Below are 12156 nucleotides of genomic sequence, written 5' to 3'. Positions count from 1 at the left end.
TTTTTTTTCTCCTTAAAAGGGTGTTCTGTTTGAGGGCTTTATAAAGGGCCACCGGGGGCTCCAGACAGCTCATTCTGAATATAATACAACTGACAAGAAAGTGTGATATTATTTTTGTAATATTAACATTAGCTGGTATTGTGTTTTCCCATTTGGAGAAAGAGTCCTGTGCCACCGACAGTCACTCACGTATTCGTGTTTTTGTGCACTTGGAGCTCCCAGAATCCACTCTGAAGCTACATCCCTCATGTTGTGAATATTTTCAGTTATTAGGCTGTCTCTGCGTCCTGAGTGCGTCACATTGATAGGTGCGGTTTGCGCAGCACAACTCCTCAAACAGTCCATATTTGTCGGGCTGATGAGCTGAGAAACAAGCACTTCTGGAGCAGCTATATTTAGATTCTCTTACTTTTTCTTTCTTTTTTTTTTTTTTAAATTGTATTCATAGTTTTGGAGCAGACCATCCCTCTAGGGATGGGCCACGCATCCAGCACTCCTTCAGACGGATCATTCACCAACAGAAAGGAGTCAAGAATCCCGCTGAGTTGTTGGCAGCGCTGATGCTGTGCAGCTGCAACGAGTTCTTTCTGCTCATTCTGAAACCGCTGGACAGGAGCCGAGAGCAGGTTACACATATCCAAATATGCGCGTAATTGGAGCGCACTGGCGAGGCGTCCCTTGCACCTCTATCGGGATAAGACTGTCGTGATGTTCAATACTTCGGGAATTGAGCTCACTTTTAACAAGAAAGAGGATATTTCCGAAGGTATCAATGGCACTCTGCAGCTTTTCTACGTCCTCGTCACCACCAGCCCCACAACCATGTGGAACAAGTCGTGGAACGAGTCGTGCGGAGAGCAGCTGCAGGACTTCGAGCGCCCGGAGAAGATCATCATCGGGGTGATGTTGGCGATTATCACGGCGGTCACCGTGATGGGAAACACGCTGGTCGTGATCGCGGTGTGCGTGGTAAAGAAACTCAGACAGCCTTCAAACTATCTTCTGGTATCTTTAGCGGTGGCGGACCTGTCAGTGGCCATAGTTGTGATGCCGTTTGTAATAGTGACAGACCTCACCGGGGGCAAGTGGCTTTTTGGAGAGGTGTTCTGCAACATCTTCATCGGCATGGATGTAATGTGCTGCACTGCCTCCATCATGACCCTGTGTGTGATCAGCGTGGACAGGTGAGTTTCTAAAGTTAGCAGCCGCACCGGAGCTGCTTTGACAGCGAAGGCATTCGTTTTGCAACGGCACCGAAATTACGCATGCCGTGCGCCATGCGTTAAAAGCGACGGGCACGACAAGTATATGGCCTTTACGCAGCTCCAAAACACTGAAACCCACCGAAGGCAGAGAGAGAGAGAGAGAGAGAGAGAGAGAGAGAGAGAGAGAGAGAGAGAGAGAGAGAGAGAGAGAGAGAGAGAGAGAGAGAGAGAGAGAGAGAGAGAGAGAGCGAGATCTAAATTAAGCAACGAACTGTAAGTTAAGCGCATGAAACAATGGGCGTTTTTGCGCTAGAAAAATGTAATTTAAGTTCCTAATTCCAGATCAACCTTCCCCTTGATTATCTGTGCAGTGGAAGGCACTGAACCAAGAAATTAATACACAGACTGTGAATAATTCACAGCAAGCTTAATTAATTTGCTTGACCGGACCACGAGACAGAGATTCCTGTAATTACGCATTTAGGATGAGCGTCCATTGACTTTTATAGATGATTTACCATCGTCCCGCAAGTGTGTTTGGGTCACACAGGTCGCACCTAAACCATAAAACAAAGCAGAAGCTGTTGGAATCCACTTTACACTTTTACACTAAAGTTAATTCCGGAAAACTGTCTTTTTTCCCTGTCTCATTACATACATAAATATGAGCTTTATCACACTGGTGCTTTGCATCAACACATTGTTCCAAAAAATTATTCATGAAAGTGAGTTCCCAAATGCCTTACAGCAAGCTGCTTTAAATTCCACTTTCAAAATGGGAAGAGTAAAACCTGAGCAATCATCCTCACCCATCCAGATCCCAATCTGCATCTTGGCACAGTTCCTTGGAGCCACTGCTCATAAAGCCGGAGCAGAGCCTGATAGCTTGAGACAAATGAAATACTCCCAGTGCTCACCCTACAACTCACAATGAAATAAATGTCAAGCGATTGGTGTAACTGTTCTGCTTCAGTAACCGTAATGAAGACAAAAGCTCATTCTAGTATTGATGATGTGATTATTTCCTCCTGCTTGCCAATCAGGTATTATTACCTCAGTGTGTTACACCCAGAATTGTGCATGTTTCCTGCTCGTGGATGAGCTGAGCATGAGGGACTTCACTACGCCTGAGGAGCTAATGATATTATGGGGGGATATGGGAGATTGTTTCAGTGGGCTGAGATAAAGCTAACACAAGTGTACATGCGTTTTGGGGTGCTTGGACAGAATGGTGAATTAAACAGAGGTCTCAGTGGTTAGTGAAGATGAGTGAACAGTGTGTGTCATCAGGTCACATACTGGGCCCATCAGTCAAAATAGACCCAGACACATATCAGCCTGAGTATAAATAAAAAAACTGAAAACAGGTTTAGCCTTGGTATCCAGTGAAGGTTAAGAAGGAGTGTAACAAACCAGCTTTACTGAATCTTAGTGACTGTATCTGATTCAAGGTGTGAACAGCTGACAGAATATACTCAGAAAGGAGAGGTGGACCTGTGACTGAATACGTCTGCGAAGATAGAGTAGCTGATTGAATCTGTTGCCATGAAATCATAGTGTGCATACCATCCAGACCATTCTGTCTGCGTCTATCTGCCTTTTTGCTTGGCACAAGACAAACTTAGAATTTAAACTAATGCTGTGTTAGTTTGGGTTTGTTTTCATCCCCACACAGGCTTACAGACAGCTCTGTAAACAGTTTGTGCTCATCTCCATGAATACAGACTCATTTTAATGAAACAATACAGAGTGTGTTTGGTATATGATTCACAATGGGAATCATAGTGATAATTCATTAGGATGAGAATTGCCAATTAGATGCATGATTAGCTGTAATTAAGGGATTCTCACTGCCATTCACGCCTCCCAAGGACGTGCACTGTAAAATTAAGCTGAAGACGAGGGAGCGCAGCGAAACGGGCTCAGGACTGACCAGTGGAGTTTGTGATATCGTCCATGAAGCCTGGGTGCTCAGCTGCCCAGAGGGGTATTGATGTACTCTCAGAGCTGCTTTAGGCTGACAGGGGAGAACGTGCACTGTACTGTATATGCCAACATAGAGAATGTGGTGCTGGAGCGGTGGTCCCCAGTATGCGGATATTCATTTATGATCCTGCAGGGAGCTGACAGGGTTCAATGGGTGCAGAAAGACTGCTGTCATTCAGGTGGAATACAGTATCTGTGACAAGGTTAATCATTAGCCCACTTGGGATTCTGGGGCAAAAATTAATTGCAAACCACGACGTAAACAAATATATAATAAAGATTTCAAACTACTTTTTGATAGAGGATTCTTCTGTTTTACAATTATAGGTCTCAAGTTGACATAGGAGGGCTGCACAGTGGCTTGGTGGTTAGCACATTTTGAAGCTAGAAGATCCCTGGTTCGCATCCCAGCCTCACCTGGGTCTTTCTGCATGGAGTTTGCATGTTCTCCCTGTGCATGTGTGGGTTTTCTTCTGGTACTCCAGCTTCCTCCCACAATCCAAAACATGCTGAGGTTAACTGGTAATTCTAAATTACCTATAGGTGTGAATGTGAGTGTGATTGTTTGTCTCTGTATGTAGACCTATGACAGACTGTTGACCTGTCCAGGGTGTCCCCTGCCTTCGCCCTAAGTCAGCTGGGATAGGCTCCAGCCCCCCTGCAACTCCAATGAGGATTATGTGGGATATAGATCATGGATGGATGGAAGTTGACATAGGACTGTGCCCATGAAATACAAAAGCAGGATTTGGCCTTAAAACACAGAATCCTACATTTACCATATTGCAGCTCAGTAGCATCCTTTATTAACCTCCTAGACTGATAAATTTCAGCATCTTTAAAGCCTCCAAAAAGTGCTCTAAGAGCTAAAGATGACTTTTCTCTCCACAGACAAAGTAAGTACTCACTGTAGAGTAAACTAAACATGACATGTAAAAACAGTGGAGCGCCCCTTTAATAATTCAGAGCCTCATTAACAGCTCATTTCATTATATTTTTAGTTGATAGAGCAATTCAGTAGTGCATACTTATAAAGGAATGTGTAATTAACCAAATGACTAGAGGCCACACACTCAGGTCTGTGGCCCTGGTGCAGCTACTTGCTTTGTGCAGCTGCTAATTCAGTGTTATTCAGTGTGTTGTGGCTAAATTTGCACATGCAGTCGTTATGTGGTTGGACTGTGCCTTTTAAATATTCAAGGAAGTGTCGAAACACAGTTCAAAACACTCTTGACACCTGCACAGTGTTTCTAAACAGGTGACAGTGGTTTAGCAAGAAAAGGCGTATTTCCTGTTTCAGCAAACAATGTGGGAAAATGACACTCTCACTGCGGCTTAAAGCATTTTTAATCTTCTCACATTAGCATAGCAATTGAGAAATTGTTGGTGTTAATAACTAGATCGGAACATTTTGTGTGGGTGCTTTTGATCTAATCCAGCAGGTTAAATACATGGCAAATTAAAGTACCACTGAAAAAAACAGATGAAAATTAAATATTGCCATGAAACGGGCCTGCTTGTGGATTTTGCAGCATTTTCCACAATGATCTAAAGTCCTAAACAGATATCAATGCAAAGGATAAGGTGACATTTATATTGTCTATATTGTCTTTGCACCAAACCTTAATGTGAGTGTGATGGAGGTTCTTGTTCATTTTAAAAATAACATATCCCTAAAGCCTCCTCCTGTGAAAACCAGGTTCTACTTTGTTTGATTCTCCATAGGGTGTTTTTTAGATACTGGAACCATGGCTGAGCATTTCTACCTTGAAACTGCAGTCTCCCAGTAACAGTATCAATAACAGCTGCTTTCTGTTTCACTCACTTTCTGTTCTTCTTCAGAATTGGCTACCGGTTTAAATATGTATGGCTGAAGTACTCAAATATTACAAGTTGCCATTCTGTAGAGCAGAGTAGTTTCACAGTGAAGTCGCAGTGAGCTGGTGAGCTTGAGCTGCAGTGAGTGTGGGAGAGCAAAGTGGAGCGAGAGGCATGGATTTCCATAGACTTAATATAGAAAATGGACGTGGGAAATGTGTTGAACCTGCATTCTGTCTAACAGCCAGCAGGGGGCGACTCCTCTGGTTGGAAAAGGATGTCAGATTGTATCTACGTCTAAGTTGAACCTACTTCTCCCTTGGTTTGTTGTCTCAGGAAGCATTTTTCTTATAAATTTAGGTTTCAATTGCGAGTTTCAGCACTTTTCAAATATAGCATTGTGTTCATTTAGTAAACGGTAATCTCAGTGATGGTAAAGCAGGGTATATTTTAGGGCAGAGCTTCCTTGTGATTATCAGCTTGCTACCATAGCAACATGTCTGGAGTCCTCTAGTTGTCACTCAGCGACCAAGATGATGATGATGATGATGATGATGATGACTTCATTTCAAACTCAAATCTTCAAAACAGTGGTCCACAAACAACAGAGTGATTTCAAGGTCGCTAGCCATCTTTTATGTACAGGTTTATTCATTCTTGGTAAAATAGCAATGAGGAGTTACATCTAAACCATTTTAGGGCTGGAAGGGATTCATTTCACTGAAAAAAACACCAAACATGTAGCTTTGATACCCAGAAAAGAGATTTTTTTTAAGGGTTTAATCAAAGAACAGAGAGGGTCTTTAAAAATAAACAGAAACATCCTATTAATTTCAAATCAAAAAGTCCAACCTGCCACCTCTTTTCTCTCTGTAGTATGCTTGAAAAATCCTGTAATATAGTGATAATTTACACTATAAAACTCAGTTTAAATGCGTTTCTTACTCAATAGCAGCAGGCAACTGGCAGACATGAGTTACCCTTCCTGTAGCCACAGGTCACTTCAAAATGATCACAGAATACTCTTCAGTGCTATTGATTTTGTACTGTATGTGCAAATGCTGTCTTATGGCTGTGAAAGCCAAGCTTATGGATGAGTTCACTGTTCGTCACCTTCACCCTCTTTAAGTGGAGTTTCAGTACTGCAAATTGAAGTTAACACACCAAAGCGCTGACCCAGTCACGGCACAAGAGGCCAATGTGAGTGTTGCGAAGTAAATAGAAGAGAGGTTATATATCCAAGGCTTCCTGTCTGATCTAACATAGGTCTGCTCTTTCACAGGATATCCCTGCGTGAACTTTGAGCCACAGCTTAGCAGCTTTATGCCAACTTCTCTAAAAAGTTAGAATCTCTTTTGGCTACATTCAGTTTTTACCTTCGCTGAGAGTAATATGTTGTATGTTCAATAATTTAGAAGTCAAATATGAATGATTTATTCACAACAGTGTGAAGTGAGGATAGACCTTTTTCTGCAGCTCGTCAGACGTCTAAGAAAAGATGATGCTAAAGGAATGGGGGAGCTCCATATGGCAGGAGAACGACGCTGGCTCAATTTGCAAATCCAGTGCAGCCCGGCTTTACTGTCAGTGAACTTGTTCAAGAAGGATGGGATGTAGGTCAAGAAAAAAAAAATCACATAACTCCAGTAAAGTAAACTTTCCTACCAAGGCTCAGACTAAAGAAAGTACAGTGTGGGTGCGATCACACCTGTAAGCGCCTGCAGGGGATTTGAAGGAGGAAATCACACTAGCTGGGGCCCTTAGATGGCAGCTAGGATTAGCCGCTGCTTTTGCATCCTTCCTGCCAACTGGTGTGTCACTGATGAGACGAGTTCACACATCGACCTGCCCTCCGCATCTGATAATATTTTTGTGGGGTCGGTGTGTACGTTTGTCCCAGGAGAGAGAGCCCTTTGCTTAGTGCAGCCGGGAAACATCCAGCCGCAGCAGCAGACACAGATGACTTGACCTAGGTGACGCATCCTCTGGTAATGTGATGTGACGCCTCAGCTCCACTCTCTCAGGCACTATTCACTTCCCACTTGTCGGCCATCTCCGCCAAAATGTGGAGGACTGGACATCTCCTGTGAGGCCAGTGAGATCAGATCAAAGGCAGCTCATGCTCATAAAGAAATGCTTAATCGGGATAGAAAGTGTGTTTCGGTTGTAAATGGGATGTTACGCTGAATTCTTCAATCCTGTGATCACAACCCGTTTACAGAGACTGCTGCATTTTAGAGGCTTTGGAAACCACCAGAGACGCACATCATGTTACATAGCGGCTACAGCTATTTCGCACCGAGAAGACAAACCGCTCTCATCTTTTAAGACGAAACAATATTTAAATTTAAAATCCTTCCCTGCTCATATCTTGTAAACAAGCTCTACTTCTAGAGCAAAACTGCTGTCAATGGGAATATTTCAGAGCACCATGAAATAAAAATGCCGGGAGCAGGCATTTCACAAGTTAATCATTGATAAGTGCTGCTTGTACTATCAACCGCAGTTCTGTTTCCATCCTGTTTCACTGTCTGTTTGACTTTTATTACAGAAGCACCTGAAGTGAGAGACAAATTACCCACTGATCACGTGATAATATAGGCCAGTGTGTGTGGGAATGGACCTGAAGGGGTTTCAGTTGACTGGGAGCAGAAAATCAAAGGGAAGAGAGCACAATGATAGCAATGGTGTGTTGTTTGCTTCATGACTTTGCCATTGTCCTTAAGCGATTGCTATTTATAGTTGATTGAGATTTAGAGCAATCTGTCTGTTGGCTTCACATTGGTTTATTCCAAAAACAAAAATATTGAGCTCTGGCTTGTTTTAAAATCTGTGGTAGCTACAGAAGGTCCAGCGTACAGTAAAGAACAACTTTGTGTGATGTGTGATTATGCTTAGACATTAAGTAGAATATGTTCATATGTTGTTTTATCACAATTTTTTCACATTTTTTACACGAGAATGGACAGTTATTTTTTAGTGCTGTTTTCTCCTGATACCAGGTTAATTTATTTCATTATGTCAAGACAATAAAGCTTGTTTTCTTGTGATAACAATTTAATTATTTCGGTATCACAAGAAAAGAAAAGGTTGCTTCCTCTTTGTTTATCAGACATCATGAGTGCCATGCCAGCAGGATGCAATCTACAGTGGAGCCAGCGGCTGCTTGGCTCCTCTTAATAAGACATGAGCTCCCCTGAAAACATTCATCCATTTTCCTCTCATCCAGAGCTGACTGCTGGTGGCAGCAAGCTAAGCAGGGCATTTCAGACGTCCATCCAACCAGCAGTGTTTTCCAGTTCCTCGTGGGGGATCCCAAGGCTTTCCTGGGCCAGATGAGCTATATAATCCTTCCAATGGGTTCTGGGTCGACCCCCCAAAGTCTTCTCACATTTAGATGTGCCCAGAAAACCTCCAAAGGAAGGAGGCATTCTAGTCAGATGCATGAACCACTTCCACTCCAAGCTCCCCCTGAATGTGGAAGCTCCTTAGCTGATTTCTAAGGCTGAGTTCAGCCTCCCTATTGAGGAGACCACTTGTATCCAAAATCTCATTCCTTCTGTCACTAGAGCTCATAACCACAGGTGAGGGTTAGCAGCCCAAACCCAACACATTCAAATATCACAATAATTCAAATAGAACTTTTTCCATGCAACAAAAACACTTTTTTTTTTTTTTTTTTACTGCTTTTTATATCTTTGTGGTGCTAAAAGATGGACAGTAATGGTTACTTGAATATTTTTTTATTCTTATTATTATTTATATTCTTATTAAGAGGTATAATGACAGATAAAATCTAAGTCAAGTGCTTTATAAATGCATCCGTTGTTTCTGATGACAAATATATCCCCTGTTGGTTTGCTGCAAGTCAGCATGCATGGATGGCATCTTGACAACTGCAGCACCAGATTTCAGCTGAAAATGTCATATCCAGGGATACCTACCCATTACTGATCATCACACTGTACTTCAATCATATTCTACCACAGGCACAAATTGCAGTGTCTTTCTGATAGAGATGAAATTCGAAGCAGTCCCCATGATTTAAGATGAAGGAGATCCTGACTGCAACTTTCCAGGTGAGAGCACTGTAGTGACACTGCTGAGACTGTTGACAGTCAGGACAGAGATCTTGAAGACAAAAATCAGGTTTGATCCAATGAACCAGACACTCATTTTTAATTCTACATAACTGTCTGGTAATCTCGAGAGAAGAAAAGTAAATTTCTCATGATGAAATGTCTTAAATTCTTGAGAAATCAGACTTGTTTTCTCAATACAAAATAATTTCCTCAAGAGAAAACCAGCTTTGTTTCCTAGAGATAACAAATTACTTAACTTGTGATCCTGAGATATCAGCGTGTCCATTCTTGGCTTCTTTCTTCTCAGGATAATTATTGTCAGATTTGTGTTGATAGTAAAAGCATTGCATCTGTGTGGGCTTCTTTGGGGAGGACCACTCCACTCTAATATAAAAGCACTCTTTATTTACTCTTAAAAACAGCACAGAGATGTATGCTTCACTGACAGACCACATGGTCAGACAGATTTTTTTTGTTATTGTTGCTTTAGTGGTTGTCTTTGTTAGAAATCACTTAAATCAGATTTTCCTATCTAACTAATTAGTAAGCTCTTGAACCAACTGACTAAATGAAAATATCCAGCCGAAGTGCTTCCACAAATAAAAGTATGAAGGAGGCTTTTTTGGGCTGATGTTCTGCTGATGTTTTGAATGATTTATGTGGCCCTCCTGTTGGATAAATACCACCTGACCCCAATTTGATATTTCACTTCCACTTTAACTGAAGTCATACACAGTTGTTGATGTTTTGAGGAAGTTTTATGAACCACAGGATTTACAACTTTTCTGTGGACACAGCAGTTTTGGTATGTTGCAATTTCCTATGCAATTTGACATAAAGGATGATGGATTAGTAATCAGTCCGCAGATACAGATCAGAGTTTTATTTTGCTATTCCTGGCCTGTCACCCTATTTACCCAGCAATCTCAGGGGACAGGAGGAAGAAAAGGGCAAAGTGCTGAGTGATTTTAGTGTGTGTGGCATAAATCATGCTTTGTGTTTGGCATAACAAAGGTGGGGTCCATTATTCATCAAGATTGAACAAAGCACCAACAAGCATTACCAAGCAGTGAGATAATAGGTTTCCTGTTGATGGAGCTCAGAGACCACACGCACACGCACACACACGCACGCACGCACGCACGCACGCACGCACGCACGCACGCACGCACGCACGCACGCACGCACGCACGCACGCACACACACACACACACACGCACGCACACACACTCGCTCGTATCATGCTGTGGATTGCTGATAATATGTTCCGAACATTTAGCATATTGCTGCGGTTGCAGAATAACTATGCAACTCAAGCTTTGGCATTCGGATCATCTGCACACACTAACTGAATATTTATACGGTCCATTAAAAGCGGCTGTATGAATGATCTGCTAAACTATTACTGCAAAGTTAACTTTTTAAACCAGTGATCTTGAGCACTCATGTGTATTTATGTTGGATGCATAAACATTTATATAAAGTACAACCGTGTGCAGTGGCGCATATAATGTAATGCGGCCAAAGGCAACAGCTTTTAGCAGCAATCCCTTTAGACATGCAGACTTTAATTGCTTCATTTTGCTCTTAATGACACACCACTCCTCATATATGTTCACTGCTGTGCTTCCATCTCTTGTAGTTGTCAGTTAATTCTTAAACTATTCTCTGAGTATTATATAAGGGACACTTTCACTGGATGTAGTTCAGTGTTACTTTACAGCAGATGTTTTCCGTGTTACTCAGGTCAGGTAGATGCTGAGAAGTTAGTGTTTTAACTCTCAGCACTGAACTAAGTTTGTATTCAAGCTGTGAAATAGCAAACTGAGTTATGGCACAGCCGCCACTGCCAAACTGCCCCAGAGCAAGCCTCTGAACCCCAGAACTGACTACTAACTGGGTCAATGCACTGTGTGCAGCCCTGCACTCTTTGATGTGTTTGTGCGTGTATGATATGGAAAGAGGAAAATTCCATTCACACGCAAAATCAAATTCAGTTCTGTGAAATAACATTTGAGATTAAAAGATAAAATCAAAACATCAGCTTACAAAGATGGCCGCACCATAAAGGATTATTAGTAGCTGCTCAATTACTTCATATTCTAGCTCAGAAAAATAAAAATCTCAACATGTGTGAAAAGATTATGAAGCACCAATATGCTGACAATAGAAAAACATATCAGATTTAGTGACATTGGCATGCTGGTCAATTTGCCTGTTAAGTGGCGAGAACACAGACACCCATATCCCATCTGTCTCTAGATTTGAGCTTCAGAGCTTTTTACAAAAGTCCTGTATGTGGAGACAACCTCTAATTCTCAATGTAGGAAGACTTGATTTGCAGATGCACATTACCTGTGGGGGGCATACTATGAATTAGCCCCACCGAGACACAACATCTTATATTTACTATCATATTTACTGCTTCTTTAGGCTATGCAACTCCAAAATTTTGCATACATTTCTAGTAATCTCTTACAAAAAACTCTATACTAAGTATTACACTTTATCACTGCCTTCCTTTTAAGTTAAAATGGTAAAGTTATGGGCCACTGTCCTTTGTGAGTAAGGAGCTCATGATCAAGCTGGCACAGTGAGGGTGGACTTTGAGCTACAGGCTACACTGACATACAGAGAATCTCGATGCTAACATGCTGGTTTAGCAGGTGTAATTTATTTAATCGCCATCTTTGCATAGCGTTACTAACAAACACAAAGGTACTGCTGAGACTGATGTTTACTGCCTTGATGTGGGTCCACTTGTTGGTCCCAGACAGCTGAGGACACCTACAAACATGTACTTGTTGCTTTTGTACTATTTTTCTAGTTTATGGTAGTTTGGAAGACTCCACTGTATCCATGTGCAATAAGTTACATTTATGTATTTTGTACATATTTAGTTATTGCTTGGACACAAATTTTAGGCTGCAGTGCATGTGCATGGAGGGACAAAATTTACTTGAAGTCAACCCTTGCATAAAACCTTTCTTATTCTTCCTTGGGGATGCTGCAGGCACCTACAGATTTATAATTGTTATTGCGCTACATTTCCAGACCTCTAGAGT

The 12156-nt window shown here is 41.8% G+C and overlaps 1 protein-coding gene across 1 annotated transcript in view; it reads left to right on the top strand.

Annotated features, from left to right (window-relative positions):
- Positions 1–325: 325 nt before the first annotated feature.
- Positions 326–12156, top strand: part of htr7c (5-hydroxytryptamine (serotonin) receptor 7c) — a 29035-nt gene continuing 17204 nt past the window's right edge. Inside the window, exon 1 of the mRNA XM_023271557.3 lies at positions 326–1184. Within this exon, the coding sequence (XP_023127325.1) occupies positions 709–1184 (476 nt within the window). The 5' untranslated portion in view covers positions 326–708. The remainder of the gene's footprint in view (positions 1185–12156) is intronic.

The sequence above is a fragment of the Amphiprion ocellaris genome, chromosome 6 (assembly GCF_022539595.1).
Source record: "Amphiprion ocellaris isolate individual 3 ecotype Okinawa chromosome 6, ASM2253959v1, whole genome shotgun sequence".
Classification (NCBI taxonomy): Eukaryota; Metazoa; Chordata; class Actinopteri; family Pomacentridae; genus Amphiprion; species Amphiprion ocellaris.
This window is presented reverse-complemented; position numbering and strand designations above follow the sequence as displayed.